Raw genomic sequence first — 17,714 nt, forward strand, 5'->3', positions numbered from 1 at the left:
CTAGACGACGACGTGTGAAAGTGAATGTAATTATTTACAACTGTATCAACATCGAGTAAATAAACAAAGTTATTTAATTTTTGATTAAAAAAGTGTAAAAATGCCAACAAACAAAAATAATTTGGTATTTTTCTTAGTTTCCATATTCATTCTGCTAATAGAAAATCGTGTCTACCTTTTTCTCTCACTTACCCAATAAGAGCTTTTTTCGCGTTATCCACCGCAAACATCGTCACCTTCAACCGCCGGAGCCGCCGCAAGGAAGGCTCTTATCCTCCGTGGCGTAAGGCTTTTTCTTCTTCTATTTTCTCCTTTATCTACGATTCCTCGGTCGGTCGCTTCCTCGTAATCTCGTGTGTATATTCCGGGAAAATCGCGATGGGAAAACAAATTAAAATTTGAGATTGAGAATCAAGCAACTAATTTCTTCGCAAGCTTATAGATCCATGAGCTGATTACCAACGAGATTCATCTCGTTTCTCTGAGTTGTTGTATCTCTGAATCCGAACGATTTGGAATCTAAAACTCGCTGGATCGCCTTTTTCTCATATGCGTCGTTTCTCCTTAGCGTAATCACTTGTGTGATTCATTTCGCGATTAGATTCAGGTTTCTGACGATTGATTTCGTCTGGATAGTTCTATCTCGTTCTTCATGATGCATTTCTGATTCCTAAAATTTATTCTACTTCATGTATATTTTGGGGCTGTTTCTTAGATTTGGGTTTTGCCTATTCCATGAATACATTGGTTAATCTGGAAATGAATCTGGAGTTTAGATTAATGCATAAAGTTTAAGATATGACTCTTTTCTTTTTTTGAGTTTCATAGTATCTGGTGCTTTAGTTTACTTCAGATCTGAGAATGATGAATCTTGTTTGCTCCTGTCAAATCTTCTTTATCTGTTTTGCAATTTGATGAGCTAATAAATGATTATATCTCATTTCCTTCCCATCGCAGATTTTTTTAAGGTGTACAAAGAATTGCCTTTTTGACGAACCAGGAAATGGTTAAAAGGTACTTTATCTTGTTCATATGTATAGGTCTTTAGTTTCTTTCAAGTTGTTCGAAAGTTTCTTATATTTTTGTTATTTAACAGGCATGGGGAGTTTTGATTTACAAGAGATATCATGTCGCAGTGCATAGACGGTTTCAAGCATGTATGCTCCTCTTTCTTCCGGTGTTTTGATATCGATATTTACAAACAATCTGGAGGCCTTGGAGACCCTGAACTGCTTGCCAGAGAGACAGTTTGTATGCTCTCTGCTTCTTTTCCATCTTTTTTTGCACTCTTTTTTGTTCAGTTATATGATGATTCAAAGGCTCGCTATTCCTCTAGTTGATGCTCTCTGTTAAGAGGAATGCAAATCTTTCTTTCTGTATTTTGAACGTCGAATCGTTTGGGTGCAGTTAGCGTGAGTGAAATAGAAGCTCTCTATGAGCTATTTAAGAAAATCAGCAGTGCTGTGATTGATGATGGGCTAATAAACAAGGTAATGTAGGACTTATATGTCTGTTATGCCACTCACTTATACTCCTCACATATTGCTACTTCTTTTGCACAGCCTTTTCTGATTTTCCTTGACGTGTCCTGTTGTTCAGGAAGAGTTTCAGTTAGCCTTGTTCAAGACAAATAAAAAAGAGAGCTTGTTTGCAGACCGGGTATGTTTTTCTTTTTAAATCAAAAATACTTTGTTATCCATTTGCCAAGATCCTTTTTGAAAGATAACTTGACAGTACCAATCACAGGTATTCGATTTGTTCGACACAAAGCATAATGGAATACTAGGGTTTGAGGAGTTTGCGCGTGCTCTCTCTGTCTTTCATCCAAATGCTCCCATAGAAGACAAGATTGACTGTACGTCTCTGATCTTAAAAAGTTGATCCTAGAAACCGTCTATAACAAATGATCTGATGTTCACATGCTACATATAATCCATTAATAGTTACCGGGAACATTGTGTTGCAGTTTCGTTTCAGCTATATGATCTTAAGCAGCAAGGTTTCATCGAGAGGCAGGAGGTGAAGCAAATGGTGGTGGCTACTCTTGCTGAGTCCGGCATGAACCTGTCAGACGAAATCATAGAGAGTATAATCGACAAGGTGTGGTTCCTTCCTTTCCCTGCTCGATAGTATACTCTTGATCCACTGTAGTATAGCCAACTCATGATGGCAGTTGAAAATAAAGTAAAGAGTGGTTTCTAAGTTTCATCTTTGACAGACATTTGAGGAAGCTGACACAAAACATGACGGGAGGATCGATAAGGAAGAGTGGAGGACCCTTGTTCTCAGGCATCCTTCCCTTCTAAAGAACATGACTCTCCAGTATCTTAAGTGAGTTCCTAAAGCAAGACTAATCCGAGGTTTAGGCAATGCAACTTCCAATTTTTCTTTGTCACGTATTTAACACCGAACTCTCATATTGCGTGCAGGGATATCACAACTACATTTCCAAGCTTTGTGTTCCACTCGCAGGTGGAAGATACCTGAGAAAAACAATAGCATATTTGCAGAGGAGACAATTTGGGAATTGTGTTTGTTTTCTGATTATGTATCATGTTTATTTGTTTCATTCTCTCTGAACATTTTCAAGATTTTGTTGTTACTTGTGTGAAAAAAGAAAAGAAAACAAATCTGTATTTTTTCTGCTCCTGATTTTGGTTGATGTTTTTCTCCTCGCATCTGTAGATATACTACTAATGTCTAATCTTGAAACATGATTCCTATTAAATATTTATCACCTAAAACGTCAATTAAATATTTATATTAATCTTTTTAATAATAAATTTGTACTATTTTTGAAAAATTGAAAATTATGTGCTAAATTTTATAACAAAACCTATTTTTGTAATATTTGTGAAAATTGCCCTAATATCTAATACCACCGCATAAATAGTACACGAGAGAGCTTCGACTTGTTTGTAATTATTTTTATTTGTCTGTTTGGTAACTGGATTATGTATTTCTAGTTTATTAGTTTTCAATTGATTCATTGGGTATTACTATTTTATTTATGTTGTGGTATTAGCCATGAGGCCCAGTAAATAGAAGAGCAAAGATAAACGTAAGCCCATAAAATGATAAACGTCTAGTACTCTTCCAAAGGAATCTATTGCATCGCAGACATGATAAACGTCACATTAAAAAACCAAGTTCACGAGACCGAGAGAAAAAACCAGAAAAATACTAGTCAAAATAGCCAAAAGATAAACTGGTGATAGAGAAAGAGAAAGGAGTCGATGGCGCCAGCTTAAACTACGGGGCTTAGTCGACCTCTTCCATCTTGCTTCCTTCTGCCTCCGCGTCATCTTCAAGTGGTGGCATGTCAGCATCAGCTTCAGTCTCACCCGCATCATCGTCAATGCTGAGTCCGAGCTTAAGCATCCTGTGGATTCTGCTTCCGAAGGTGTTGGGCTCATCAAGGCTGAAACCAGAGGTGAGAAGAGCAGTCTCGAAGAGGAGGAGGACAAGATCCTTGACTGACTTGTCGTTCTTGTCTGCATCAGCTCTCTTCCTCAACTCATCCATGATCGAGTTCTCTGGGTTGATTTCCATTGTCTTCTTGCTAGACATGTACCCAGCCATGCTGCTATCTCTCAAGGCCTGAGCCTTCATGATTCTCTCCATGTTGGCAGTCCAGCCGTACTCGCCGGTGACAAGACAGCAGGGTGAGTCAACAACACGGTCAGAGACAATGACCTTCTCAACCTTGTCTCCCAAGACATCCTTGATCACCTTGCACAGACCCTCGAACTTCTCCTTGAGCTCTTCCTTCTTTTTCTTCTCGTCCTCTGTTTCCTCGAGTTTCAAACCTTCCTTGGTGGCAGAGACAAGTTTCTTTCCCTCAAACTCCTTGAGCTGACCAATGGCGTACTCATCAATGGCATCAACCATGTAAAGGACTTCATATCCCTTCTTCTTGAGCTTCTCAAGGAAGGGTGAGTTCTCAACAGCCTTCTTGCTCTCACCAGTGATGTAGTAGATGTCATTCTGTCCTTCTTTCATCCTGGTCACGTAGTCCTTAAGACTGGTCAACTCATCTCCACTCTTGGTGGAGTGGTATCGGAGCAACTCAGCAATCTTGGTCCTGTTCTGAGAGTCCTCGTGGATACCCAACTTCAAGTTCTTGGAGAAAGCCTCGTAAAACTTGTTGTAGTCTTCTTTGTTCTCAGCAATCTCGAAGAAGAGCTCGATGCACTTCTTGACAAGGTTCTTGCGGATAACCTTAAGGATCTTGTTCTGCTGAAGAGTTTCTCTGGAGATGTTGAGGGGAAGGTCCTCTGAGTCAACAATACCTTTCACAAATCCAAGGTATTCAGGAATGATCTCTTCACAGTTGTCCATGATGAAGACACGACGGACATAGAGCTTGATGTTGTTGGGCTTCTTCTTGGTGTCAAAGAGGTCAAATGGGGCCCTCTTGGGAACAAACAGAACAGCCTTGAACTCAAGCTGTCCCTCAACAGAGAAGTGCTTGACAGCCAAATGCTCCTCCCAGTCATTGCTGAGACTCTTGTAGAAGGCAGCGTATTCCTCCTTGTTGATCTCCTCGGGCTTCCTCATCCAAATAGGCTTCTGCTTGTTCATAAGATCAAACTCATGAGACACCTCCTTGATCTTCTTCTTTTTCTTCTCCTCCTTTTCTTTCTCCTCATCTACTTCCTCAACCTTTCCTTCCTCGTCTTTCTTCTCTTCCTCTTCTTCATCATCTGAGATCTCCTTCTCAATGGTCTTCTCAACCCAAAGAGAGATCGGGTAGCTGATGAACTCAGAGTGCTTCTTGACCAAATCCTTAAGACGTCGCTCTTCAAGGTATTCCAACTGGTCTTCCTTGAGGTAAAGGGTCATCTTGGTACCCCTACCAAGGACCTCACCAGAGGTATCCCTGGTGACAGTGAAAGATCCTCCGGCCTGGGACTCCCAAACATACTGCTCATCATCATTGTGCTTTGTGACGACAACAACCTTCTCAGCAACCAAGTAAGCAGAGTAGAAACCAACACCAAACTGTCCAATCATACTGACATCGGCACCAGCAGCCAAAGCCTCCATGAACTCCTTGGTGCCAGACCTGGCAATTGTACCCAGGTTGTTGACCAAATCTGAACAAAGGAAAAGGTAACGCATAAGCATAAATACAATAAGAGAACAAAAGAAAAGAGAACTACTACCGCCGATAACAAAACTTACCAGCCTTGGTCATCCCAATACCACTGTCGATAATGGTCAAGGTGTTGTTGGTCTTGTCCGGGATGATGTGAATGAAGAGTTCAGGCTGACCATCGAGCTTGCTCTTGTCAGTCAAAGACTCAAACCTAATCTTGTCCAAAGCCTATTCACCAGAAACAAGAGAATATTAGTTAGTTTTCCATAGAGAAAACAAAACAGATTCAAACAAAATTTAAGCAGCTCAAGACTCACGTAACATAAAGTCAAACAGAAGCTAGACTTAAAACTTCGATTAGCAATTAACAACCAGAAACACTTGATTTCTGAATATACACAAGATCCCTAATACTACAGGTTCTTAATCCTAAATACTCAACAATCTACCTCAACGGCAACAGATTGATAACGTAAATCCTCTCACATAAACACACCTAGTCTCTCTACATGAGATTTCTAAACTAAAGCGACAAACGACACAGGACAAACAAGTAACATAAGAGAGATAGAGGGACGCACATCGGAAGAGTTACTGATGAGCTCACGAAGGAAGATCTCCTTGTTGCTGTAGAAAGTATTGATGATAAGGGAGAGAAGCTGATTGATCTCAGCCTGGAAGGCAAACGTCTCTACGTCCGACATCACGATCCCGGAGTTTTTCTTTTAACGATTGGGAAGTCGAAGAAGCAAAGGAAAATCGACGAAACTTAGGGTTTTTTGTTTTCTCTTTAGATTGAAAAAGAGCGAGGCTGCTTAGTGAAGGAGGAACAAGGTTTATATAGTGGGTACTCGTAGGGTTTCTAGATCCTTCCACCAGCACTGGAATAAAGAAATTTATGTGTATTTAACAAAACAAAACAAAAAAAAAAAAAAAAAAAAAAAGAAAGAGGAAAATTGAATTTAACAAAAGGAAAAAAGGAAAAATGTAAATCCTCACGCGCGTATATTTCACAACAAAATTCAGTGTGGGTCCCACAGGTCCAGCAAGTTTAACGGTGGGTGCCTCCGTAGATAATCATCTCTCACTCTTTTTCTTATCCACTATCCAAAGAAGAAGACTATTGACGACGACGGCGATGGCTATGGAGATTTCTCATCGTTTCATTGGATCATCCATGGCCTTAAGGTTTGATTCGTAAACTTCGAAAACTCGTCTTTTTGTTTTCCGTCGATTTGAGAGTTATGTCGCTGGAGATTGACTTTTTTTCTTTAGCAGCGTGGGAAAATCTAGGAACGGCGTTTCTGGGATTAGTCGTGTTGGATTATCTTCGGTTTCGGCCGTACATGTACCCAGAAGGATGTTTATGCAGCTCGTTGGGTTTGGTTCGGTCTTGACGCTTCTGGATTTTCCTGGTTTAGCGGCGCCGGTTCCTCAAATGAAGGAACCTCAAGTTATCAGGTAAAATTGGCCCTTCTCTGAGCTATCTATAACTCTCTTTGGTTTGGATTTTTATTGCTGATTATCATTGTAGACGCTGGAATTGAGGAAAATCTGTAGAAGAAAAAAAAAATTGTGTTGATTTTGTGATTATATTTCTGGTCTGCTATTCAAAATAATCTTCTATTAGATTATGAATTGCAATATTTTATGGCTTCCTGTTTAATGTGCTTGATTATTGCATTGATATGCCATGTACACAAAGAAGAAGTGGGGGATATGGGAAAGCTTCTTCGAGCTTATTTTGATTGTTCTAATTGTTGCATGGAGTTAGTTCCTCATCCTAGTTTTTTTTATTTTATTTTGGTTGGCGATCGAAGAGTGCAGGACTTTGAAGCTCCCGAGTGGCGTGAGGTTTCAAGGTACTATTCTTTCGCTAGCATTCTGTCTGTTGTTCCTTCTTATGATAACAACTATGAATTAATTTGAAACATTCAAAAACTTGTAATATTGTTAGTTTTATTTGTTACTCATAGAAGTCTTGTTTTAGAGATAATTGAAGGGGAAGGACGAGAAGCTCATGAAGGGGACCTGGTCGAACTAAACTATGTGTGTCGGCGTGCAAATGGATATTTCGTTCATAGGTGAGCTTTCATGCGAAAAGTCAGATGACTTGATAGTTTCTTTGACTCAAATTTGATCCTTGAACTCTCATCGTTTTTTGATTCAGCACGGTGGACCAATTCAGTGGTGAAAACTCTCCTGTCAAACTTATTCTTGATGAAAATGACGTACTTTGATTTTGCACTCAAAACTTTACATATAACGTAGCGATCCAATCATTGTCCGTACTAACAATTTACTTGGCATGACAGGTAATTGAGGGCTTGAAGGAAGTCTTGGTGGGCATGAAAGCCGGGGGTAAAAACATGAGATAGACAAACAAGCTTCTGGTGTTTCGATGAATCTCCTGTTTCTAATGATTCGAACATAACGCTCTTTTCCTGATGCAGGGAAGCGAAGAGCACTGATACCTCCATCAGTAGGGTACATAAACGAGACATTGAAGCCAATCCCCGAGGAGGTGCACAGATCTTTACTCTTCATCCTTCAAGATGAACTTGCTACATATGTATGTCTCTAAATGATCTCTCATGTGTTTGTGGATGCAGTTTGGACCACGACGCAGCCTTCTATCGCATGCGAACGAGCCTCTGGTCTTTGAAATCCAGCTCTTGAAAGTATTATGATATTTTTCTTCTGTCACTGTTGTTAATGAAGTATTTTGGCCGTGAGCTAGTTTAATTTCTATTGTAAATCTGTAACAACAACTACATGGAACTGTCTTATGAGTTCTGCTATAAGACGGGTTAATAGGGAATTTACCAGTTGTAAACACAAATACTGTATTGTAGTTTTAAAAAATACCACAAACTATTTAAAAATCTTTTTAAAATTCACTCGAAATGTTTAGGAAAGTTTTTTTTTTTTGGTGATTTTTTGGAAAGTTTTACATAAAGAAAGATTGTACTCCCTCTATTCCTGAAAATTTTGATGTTTTAGAGTTTATACATATATTAAGAAACAATCATGATTTAATCATTTAATAATTTTTTCCTTTTATTAAATATTTTTAATAATGTAAGAACCAATAGTAATCTAAAACAGTTTATTATTTGTAATCATTACGTCTTGAAATCTACGATTTGTTAATATCAATTAATAAAAAATAAAATAAAAAGCTAGAAAATCAATCTTTGTGGAACAAACCTAAAACACTGAACGGAGGGAGTAGTATTTTTGGTCTACATTGATTTTTTTGGAAAATCACTCGTTTTACTCGGAAAAAAATGGCAAAGCTAAGTTACTTAAGAAACGACGCCGTTCACTTCTATCGACGTAGCATCGGTTCTCTTCTTCTTCCCGAGTAAGTATTTTTTTAGCTGCGGCGTTTACTGGAAACCTTATTAAACGTCCACGAAAAATCTCCGATCGCCGGCTTTCTGGTCTTTCACTGCTTGCTTCCCCTGAAGATTTCGAAACCAAGTTAAAAAAACAATATGTCACAAGGATGGTTTTCGATGGGCGGGAGTAGCAGCGGAGATCAGCAGCAGCAGCAATCGGGTTCATCTCTGCTCGCGGATTGGAATTCTTACGCAGCCTCTAGAGATTTCGAGGAAAGTAGCGGAAGCTTCGGTTTTGATATCGAATCCGCCGTTAGATCTGCCAATGACACTGTTTCGGGCACCTTCAGTGTGTAAGTCATCATCTATCTCCTTCCCCCAAAATTCGGGGTTTTATAATGCAATTAGTCACCTCAGGGTGTTTATTTCGTGACTGAATCTGAGAAGACGAGGATTTTTGGTGGTAGTGATAAGTGAATCTGAGCCAATTGAGATTTACATTACTTTGTTGATTGTGATATGTGATAGCTTGAGAGATTCATTTATGAGTTTTGCATACCAATGGATTTAGAGTTAGTGAACAAGTCTGATGAGTTATTCATATGTTTAGTTGTTATCAGGAGTCTTCCTTTGTTTCTCTGATGGAATTCTTGTTCTTCTGTTAAATTTTGCAATGTACCTGAATTTGATGACTACAGGGTTTCAAAGGGAGTTAGAGATATCCCGGGGAGCCTGCAGTCAGCAACCAGCAGTATGCCTTCAGGAAAAGCGCTCATGTATTTCGGTTTACTTCTCGCAAGTGGTGTTTTCTTCATCTTCATTGCCTTCACAATGTTTCTTCCAGTTATGGTGCTTATGCCACAGAAATTTGCCATTTGTTTCACCCTTGGATGTGGATTTATCATTGGATCCTTCTTCGCACTTCGTGGCCCAAAAAACCAGCTCGCACACATGTCATCGATGGAGGTATGTTACACTGTTATATAGTGTGTCATGCCTTAAAACCAAGAGTGAATTCCTTCCTCTCTTTTTAATATTTGTCTACTTCTCCAGAGGCTTCCTTCAACCCTAGGTTTCATTGCCACCATGGTTGGTACCATATATGTATCGATGGTTCTCCACAGCTACATTCTCTCGGTGCTCTTCTCTGTGTTACAGGTACTAAACATTTCATCTTCCAACCCTTTGGATATTCCCTTTATTTTCTGAGTTTTAAGTTTTTCAAAATGAGATATTCCTATAGCAAGTGTAAAACAAGATTGAACTTCACCAAAGTATTTAAGATCATATAGTAATTCCCCTCATCTCCACTGTTTAGCGACAAACATTAGACTCTCGAACAAGTGGTGATACATATCTGGTTCTCCGCTCGTTATCTATTTTGACTGTAGAAAATATACTTGTATAGGTTTAAGAAATTGTGCTTGCAAAATCCGCGCATTCTACTGAATCTCATAATTTCTGGAATCTGTTTCTTTTTGTGCTAATGGACAGGTTCTTGCACTGGTTTATTACTGTATATCCTACTTCCCTGGTGGATCATCCGGCATGAGGTTCCTCAGTTCTGCTCTCACCTCATCGGCGTTAAGAGTTTTCGGGAGATGAGCTTTCACAGCCAATCTGGGAGAGGGAACAATACTTTACTTGTTGGTGTACAAAGAAAGATGTCAGAGCGTTTTTGGTATACTCTTTAACATAGATTTGAATGAAAACCCCCGAAAAGACAAATGATCGTGAAGGAAATGTTTAATGAAGAACCCAAGTGATGTTATCACTATCTTTTTCGTACTTCTTTTTTAGTTGCTGGTGATTTCCGAAACCAAAACGAAAAAAAATCCATAATACAATCATAAATAAACCAAGAAATGTCAAAATGAGTTTCCTGGTTCCCAAGCAGACTGGTGTTTTGACTGATTCGTTTCCCAAAATGTGTTAGCTAAATTCTGATAGGTGACAATGTGAAACCCTAGGGGTCTAGGCAGTAACAAATTGTCTTGCAAAAGAAATTTAGATTAGATTATCCCGATGAAGATCATCAAGTGCTCACAATATCAATAAGACGTGTGTATGTTGCTCTACTTTATTACTGCTGAGCAAATATATGCAACATAAATTTTGGTTGGCCCAGTAATAATGCCCGATAAAAGATTGTTTGGCTCTTTAAACTGGGACCATCAGTCAAAAGCAGTGTGTTTAGGACTATCTTTAGTAAAAGATTATCAATGATGCATAATTATGTATTGATCATTATTTATTTTTATCAATAACATGCAATACTCGGAAAAAAAAATTGAGTGGTAACACATCGACGTACGATAATCAAAGTCAAATGGAAAATTTGAAATTTTTTCATCTATAACTTTTTTTTTTTTTTTTATTATATGACAAATAATGAATTTTATCATTCAATGGCACATGGTTGTTTCACAACGGACTGTTTTACTTTTACCTGTCCAAAGATCCATGACATATGTTTCTACTCTTATCATGTTTACGATAGAAGTTTTTTAGTCGTATCACATTGAACCACAACCAAAGGCTCTGCCTCTACATATATCACGCGAAATGTCTTTGATAAGAATGCTAAAGAAACTTCCACTTGAAAACGAAAATTTTCAAGTGTTTGTTTGTTTGTTTTGGTGTGCGATAGTGGTAAGAAAATAATACTACTATAATTCTTGATCTATTTGTTTATCTTGGTGTTGGGGTATAATGCTTAGTGAGCGGGAAACCCAATTCCTGAAAATACGGAAACAATGGAGCAGGAACATTTGACCTCTAATGTACACCTTACACTACACGTATTGTTTCTGCTATTTATTTGAAAACTAAACTTTTGAGAGAGAGAAAATATATATTAGTTGAAAGGAAAAGCTCATCTTCTCCACTAAGAATTTGTGTTAGTTAAAAAGACAACATTATTGTTTTAATCAGCACTTCAAATGTTAGTACTATATCATATCGCTTTCTCTTTCTCACATATACAAATCCGTGCAGTCGTGCAACATTTAAATTAAAAGAACTAGAAAAGGTCTTTTAAAAGGCTGAGGTCTTAATAAAAAAAGTTCATGGTTAGGCAAAAATCTAAAAGAAAAAGAAAAAAGGAGAAATTCAAGCGGAAAGTTGGAAAACAAAGCTTAATATATTAGTAAAGATTAACTAAAACATTGAAAATATATTTGCAATTGTCGGTATTGATCATTGCATGGGGATATGATAATGCAATATTTAAAGTTAAAACCAAATTCGATCTATTGAAACCAGGCAAAAGCAAAAGATTAAATTCATCTATATACACAATATTTACACATTAAATTTAGAATTCACTGGATCAAGAGACATACAAAACACATATAGATAGTTTTGGATGAAATGCCCACTTCTGTTCACACTTCTGCACTACTGCCAATACATACTTGGACTGCTTCTGCCGCTAAATTCCCACCACAAGGGACCATTTCTTTTAGTAGACAAAACAAGTTAAATCGGATTGAAAAGTATACAGACAAAACCGTCTACTATAGAAATAATTAACCCATATCATACTAATATTCTAGATTGGATCCAACACCCTTAATTAATTATTCTCACTTACTTAGAGCAGATCGATCAAGCCACTTAATTAACAAAGCTTAATTAACCACTTTTCTATGTACTCTCTCCCTCTCTCTCATGTGATGAGATCTCTGACCTAATTGAATCGTGATTAGATCTAGATCTTGTTACATTGTCTTCGTCAATTATCCGCACTAAAACTTTTCCTTGTTATTTTACACTTTTAATTAGTCTCCTCATCAGATTTTCATACGTTATAACAAATATTTCATCTTCTGTACTAATAAAGAGTACCCACCCATAAACTATTTTTTCATACACAAATGTCTTAACGTGAAGTTTCATATCCAACCACTGTCTAAAGTGTTTTGTAACGTTAACTTTCACTATTAGATACTCATCGATGTTGACCTATGTAATCATATAGTAGTAGTTATATAAATGATAATTGGTGTAGAGAATTTAGGAATAATGTTCGGATGGAAGGGTGTTGTCACCCAACAAAGAGAGGGACCATTAATAACCGATAATCATAATAAGATTTGTGAAAGAAATGTTTCACTGATTTGGCAGAAGTACAGTTGGAGGTGCTTTGTCTTTTCTCTTCTGCACCTTTTGTTCTCTTTACTTCCTTCTTGTTTGTTAGTTTTTGTTCTTTTCTTTTTTCTCCCTACCATGGACCATTACCATTCATTTCTCTCTTTATCATATATTATTTGCTGTATTTAGTTGATTTTATCATATCCTTTTTAATAATTGTGTACATATAACAACGACTTCTATCGATTTTACTCAGTTAAACCATACAAACGAAAACGAAACCAGAAACCATAATTTTGTTTTTGATTTGTTTAACGTTTAGGATCAACGTGAGAGAAAGTCGTTGTAAATATATATGGGCCGACGATACGGCTGCTTGAGAAAAATAGATGTTGTATAATCCCAGTTTTAAGTGAATGTTAAGGCAATTAGAGTAACCATAATTAAATATTCAATTAATATTGTAGGGAACGACTTTTTATTTATTCACATGCACATGACCTCTATATGTCATGTGCCTTAAGTTGCCGTGTTCGATCTTTTTATAATTTGTTCGACCCGTTACCCTAAATTTTAAATTATTTCTATTTTTTTTATTATTATGTCCAAATCTGATTTCCTTTTCAAGTCTGTTTCATATGTATATATATAACTCATTTTAATTAGATGGCAATTTTGAAAAATAAAAATCCTTTGAAAATTAAAGACCGACAAGATGAGCAAGGGACATGGTTGTAAACTAATTATTTCTTTAATTAATCAGTCACAAAAATTCCTAGCTTGCATGTGCAATTTCACTCTCTAAGATTCCATGTTTTACTTCAACTTTATTAGTTTATGATACATCAAAGACATTTGTTAAAAAAAAAAATGGTATTATCAAAGACCCAAAGTAGATGACCTGTATTCTTTATTTTATCTCTTATGCTGATAAATAATTAAAATTTAACCATTATTTACCCACTTCTGAATTCTGGTTAACTACTGAACAGAAACACTTTTTATCGTGGCTTTAATTGGTTAAAATGATCGGTGCGTTTAATGTGTTAAGAATTCGTTGAACACTTTAACACATTATTAAACCAAAAAGAAGCATTAAAGTTCATCGTGCCGCTTCTAAGATCCACAAGTTTTGTTTCTTGTTCGTGGTGAATGTTTGCAGCCATATTTGGGGAATACTATTTTCATTATAATTAACGCTTTTTTTTAAAAAAAATGTATGTAAATAGTACTTATGATGTAAAGATTAGTTATTTAAAGAAGAAAAAATTGTAATGCTCGGTCTAACTCTTAAAAAAAAAAAACTGTTTGAATGTGATTAAACCTTTCGTATCAATTTGATATAGTTTAATGGTAAAACTGGCACACATGGAACAAGACCTATATATGATCGCAACCTTTTATCGGAGTGAAGAACACTTGTCGCTCACATGTTATAAGATCATGATACGAACACGATGCTCTCTAATTAATGGATTTGAGTGAAATTTCTACAAAATCATGCAAATATCGTGAAGGCAATTTAAATATAGCAACGTAAAAGATGGCTATTTGACATGTCGGTCTCAAAACCATGAAAGTTGGTGCCACTGTAAGGGCATCCACAATGGTAAAAGTGGATGAGTGTGTGTTAGTGGAGTTTTATTAATAAAATAATGTAAGGGTTGAAGTTTAGAAACTTGGTGTTATCCACAATGGTAAAAGTGGATGGGTGTGTGTTAGTGGAGTTTTATTAATAAAATAATGTAAGAGTTGAAGTTTAGAAACTTGGTGTTATAGGTAGAACCTGTTTCTTAGTAATAGTTTAATAATATAATTAAGTAATTCATAAAACATTTTTTTTAAATTAAAAATAACAATTAAATTTTAAACATAAAAACAAACAAACATGTACTTAAAACACACAAACATTTTATTTAATTAATACAAAATTTAAAAACTTTAATCATCATTTGGAAGATGTCCAAATTTAGCCCATAAATGCTCAATCAAATCCTCTTTTAATTGGTGATGTGCTTGTCGATCACGAATTCTTGTGTGACTATCACCAAAACCGTCGAGATTGGTAGGCATATTGACTGAACCTTTAAAAACGGGGATGGTTTCCGTTTCTTCTCCTTGGTCTAATTCTTCTTCGAGAGTGTATGAATGTCGTTCATTTTCGACAATCATATTATGGAGTATGAGACATGCTCTCATAATGTATGCTAATTTACCTTTCTTCCATAAAAGAGCTGGATTTTTAATCATGGCGAATCTAGCTTGCAGGACTCCAAATGCACGTTCAACATCTTTCCGTGCACCTTCTTGACGTTTTGCAAACAATCTATGTTTGGGGTGTTGTGGTCCTGGGATGGATTTAACAAATGTCGCCCACTCGGGATAAATCCCATCCGTAAGATAGTAAGCCAAATTATACTCCCTTCCGTTGACATAGTAGCTCACTTCAGGAGCTCGACCGTGAATAATGTCATTAAATACTGGGGATTGATCAAGAACATTTAAATCGTTACAAGTACCTGGCGCTCCAAAAAACGCGTGCCATATCCAGAGATCTTGTGAAGCTACCGCCTCCAAAACAATTGTTGGTTTTCCGGTTCCTCTTGAATACATTCCTTTCAAAGCGGTTGGGCAATTCTTCCACCTCCAATGCATACAGTCGATGCTTCCAACCATCCCTGGAAAACCGCGGTGTTCTCCAATAAAGAGTAACCTTTGAAGATCCTCTAGTGTGGGTCGTCGTAGGTATTCAGTGCCGAACAAGTCAACTATTCCGACAACAAAATGTAATAAACATTCCCGAGCCGTCGTTTCACCAAGTCGTACATACTCGTCAATTGAGTCTGCCGAACACCCATATGCTAATAGTCGAATTGCTGCAGTACATTTTTGTAGCGGTGATAACCCATCTCGGAAGGTTGCATCTTTTTTTGGTTTAAAATACATAACTTCTTCAGTGAGACGATTGACAATACGCAAGAACAAGGACTTGTTCATTCGAAATCGTCTGCGAAATAGCGTCTCCGTGTACCTCGGATTATCACAGAAATAATCGGCCATCAACTGCTTGTGCCCTTCTTCCCGATTTCTATCGATGTATGTACGTTTATCCCTTTCGACCGGAATATCCTCTTCAGTAGTATCACATAGATTATCGAATTGTTCTTGAAGATATTGGTCAAATTCATCATTATGAGAGTCATAATGATAATGAAAATTATTTGAAGAAGATGCCATAAAAACCGAAAAAAAAAAAAGAAAGAGTGTTCGTAGGAGACACTTGAATTTTAGGACGAGATACTTGTTTTTTTGGATATAATCAACTTGAAATATAAAGAAGATAAGGGAATGGGTTTGTGAGAGAATTGTCTGTGCGATCGTCAAAGGAAAGACATACATATATATAGGAAATGAAGTGTTGTGTCAATTATTTGATATTTTGGTAACCCGTGACTTCTTTATCAATTGCGACAAGTTAAACCGTGACACAAAAATCCAACGTGAATTTATGTAATACAAAAACTCAAGTATACCCGTGATACAAAACACCAAAATGATTGGTTTCGGGAAAACACATGGGAAAACATAGATAGATATGATCTAGAGAAGTTGTACGATTGATGCCATACAAAATATTAATCTTACATGGATTAAATTGTCCGAACTTAAATGATTGTAAATTACAAAAAATAACGTATTTATAATCAATTATAATATTTTTCTTAAAATATGTAAAAATTCTAAAAAATACATCATTTAGAAACAGAAAAAGTATAAAATTATAATGTTGGTCTTGGTTGGGATAATTATTAATCGCATGATTCACATAGTTAGAACAAATGTTCTATTTATCTAAGTTAGAGGTCAAATGTTATTCTTAATTTCTCATAGATAGATATGATCCGAGACTAAACCCATGTCTTCTTCAACCTGAAACCAAAAACACATGGGAAAACAAGTTAGATATGTGATAATACAAGACATATGTTTTCTGAATACTTACTTAAAACAAGACAAAGACATAAGAAATTGATTCATATAGAGAACTTGGTTTAAAACAGCAAACACAGAAGGTACAAACTTAGTTAATAAAACATAGATATTGATTCATACATCATTAAAACAACACAAATTGATCTTGATTCATACATCATTAAAACAGGAAATAGTGCATAAATAAACTTGAAATCTAAAGAGAATTGTAAACTTCAGCAATTAGCTTCTTCTTAAGAGCTATTTCCTCTTCATCAAGTGTTTCCTTCTTGGCAATCAGTGTGTCAAGAAGGGACATCTGTTGGAGCTGTTTCTTTAGCTCCATATCCTTCTGCTTGGCCTCCAAGATTTTGTTATCCTCTGCAGGTGGTGCAGCCTTCTCTTTACCCTTCTTCCTCAATTTCTTCATTGCTTTAATACCCGGAGGCCTACTCACTTCCTCACCTATAGTAGATCCAACAGATGGTGAAGCATCATCAGCCTTTCTTTTGTTGCTGGTTGTCTTGCTAGTAGGATTCATATCAATCCAACTACACCATTTAGGTTCATATCTTAGAACTGTCCAGGCATGCTCAAGCGTGAACTTCTTCTTGTTGTTGTTTTTTGAGTAGGTTTGGTGAGCCAACTGCAGAATGTCATTATCATTTTGACCACTAGCTTTCGCGTCCAATGCAAAAGCATATGCTCCGCAGAACTTGCTCACATCTCGACTTATTTTGCCCCACCTTTGCTTACAACTGTCACTGTCTCTTGGCTCAGCTCCTTTGCGTACATGGTCACTTGAAGCATAGTACTCAGTTATACGCCTCCAAAAGGTTCCTGACCTTTGGTCATTGCCTACAATAACATCCTTCGATGTGTTAAGCCACCCACTGATGAGGACCAAGTCATCTGGGTTTGACCATAGCCTTTTAGCCCTACGGTCAAGTGCTGATTCTTCAGGTTGAGTTTGAGCATGAGCCGGTTCAGAACTAAATGAAAGGATTTCAGGGTGACTTGGCACAAGAGACGGCTGTGAACTAAAAGAAGGGATTTCTGAAGCTCCAGCAAGAGAAAATGAATGATAAGGAAAGTTTTGAAGGCTAACATAGGAACCGGGAGACTGATTGTATGGACCATTATGTGAATCCATATCAATCACTAAAGAAAAGAGATGAAAGAAGAGATGGAAGATGGTAAAA

The 17,714-nt window shown here is 36.9% G+C and overlaps 5 protein-coding genes across 8 annotated transcripts; 3 read left to right on the forward strand and 2 right to left on the reverse strand.

Moving 5' to 3' along the window:
• The first annotated feature begins 66 nt into the window (after positions 1–66).
• Positions 67–2,688, forward strand: LOC9303630 (calcineurin B-like protein 3). 3 transcript variants are annotated; one of them, XM_021018053.1, is made up of 9 exons: positions 67–283; positions 958–1,014; positions 1,097–1,251; positions 1,408–1,490; positions 1,600–1,659; positions 1,747–1,855; positions 1,967–2,100; positions 2,219–2,331; positions 2,430–2,684. In XM_021018053.1, exons 3-9 carry the CDS (start codon positions 1,128–1,130, stop codon positions 2,485–2,487), a joined length of 681 nt encoding a protein of 226 aa, XP_020873712.1. In that variant the 5' UTR covers positions 67–283; positions 958–1,014; positions 1,097–1,127; the 3' UTR covers positions 2,488–2,684. The 3 variants fall into 3 exon arrangements, with proteins under 3 accessions (XP_020873712.1, XP_020873711.1, XP_020873710.1); XM_021018052.1 differs by having other exon boundaries at positions 146–607; positions 1,735–1,855; positions 2,430–2,688; XM_021018051.1 differs by having other exon boundaries at positions 146–283; positions 1,735–1,855; positions 2,430–2,688.
• Positions 2,689–3,075: 387 nt separating this feature from the next.
• On the reverse strand, positions 3,076–5,915 carry LOC9303631 (heat shock protein 90-2). The gene is made up of 3 exons (XM_002869557.2): positions 5,683–5,915; positions 5,188–5,329; positions 3,076–5,099 (listed from the first exon to the last, which is right to left on the reverse strand). Exons 1-3 carry the CDS (start codon positions 5,803–5,805, stop codon positions 3,262–3,264), a joined length of 2,103 nt encoding a protein of 700 aa, XP_002869603.1. The 5' UTR covers positions 5,806–5,915; the 3' UTR covers positions 3,076–3,261.
• Positions 5,916–6,174: 259 nt separating this feature from the next.
• LOC9305675 (peptidyl-prolyl cis-trans isomerase FKBP16-1, chloroplastic) lies at positions 6,175–7,989 on the forward strand. 2 transcript variants are annotated; one of them, XM_021018094.1, is made up of 8 exons: positions 6,175–6,289; positions 6,380–6,562; positions 6,929–6,963; positions 7,092–7,185; positions 7,272–7,332; positions 7,417–7,462; positions 7,555–7,625; positions 7,714–7,989. In XM_021018094.1, exons 1-8 carry the CDS (start codon positions 6,240–6,242, stop codon positions 7,789–7,791), a joined length of 618 nt encoding a protein of 205 aa, XP_020873753.1. In that variant the 5' UTR covers positions 6,175–6,239; the 3' UTR covers positions 7,792–7,989. The 2 variants fall into 2 exon arrangements, with proteins under 2 accessions (XP_020873753.1, XP_020873752.1); XM_021018093.1 differs by having other exon boundaries at positions 6,180–6,289; positions 6,377–6,562.
• Positions 7,990–8,431: 442 nt separating this feature from the next.
• On the forward strand, positions 8,432–10,233 carry LOC9303632 (protein transport protein sft2). Its single transcript, XM_021018070.1, has 4 exons — positions 8,432–8,798; positions 9,144–9,411; positions 9,499–9,603; positions 9,940–10,233. Exons 1-4 carry the CDS (start codon positions 8,602–8,604, stop codon positions 10,048–10,050), a joined length of 681 nt encoding a protein of 226 aa, XP_020873729.1. The 5' UTR covers positions 8,432–8,601; the 3' UTR covers positions 10,051–10,233.
• Positions 10,234–14,448: 4,215 nt separating this feature from the next.
• LOC110226401 (putative nuclease HARBI1) lies at positions 14,449–15,696 on the reverse strand. The gene has a single exon (XM_021018096.1). It carries the CDS (start codon positions 15,598–15,600, stop codon positions 14,482–14,484), a length of 1,119 nt encoding a protein of 372 aa, XP_020873755.1. The 5' UTR covers positions 15,601–15,696; the 3' UTR covers positions 14,449–14,481.
• Positions 15,697–17,714: the final 2,018 nt, after the last annotated feature.

Source organism: Arabidopsis lyrata (genome assembly GCF_000004255.2).
Source record: "Arabidopsis lyrata subsp. lyrata unplaced genomic scaffold ARALYscaffold_7, whole genome shotgun sequence".
Classification (NCBI taxonomy): Eukaryota; Viridiplantae; Streptophyta; class Magnoliopsida; order Brassicales; family Brassicaceae; genus Arabidopsis; species Arabidopsis lyrata.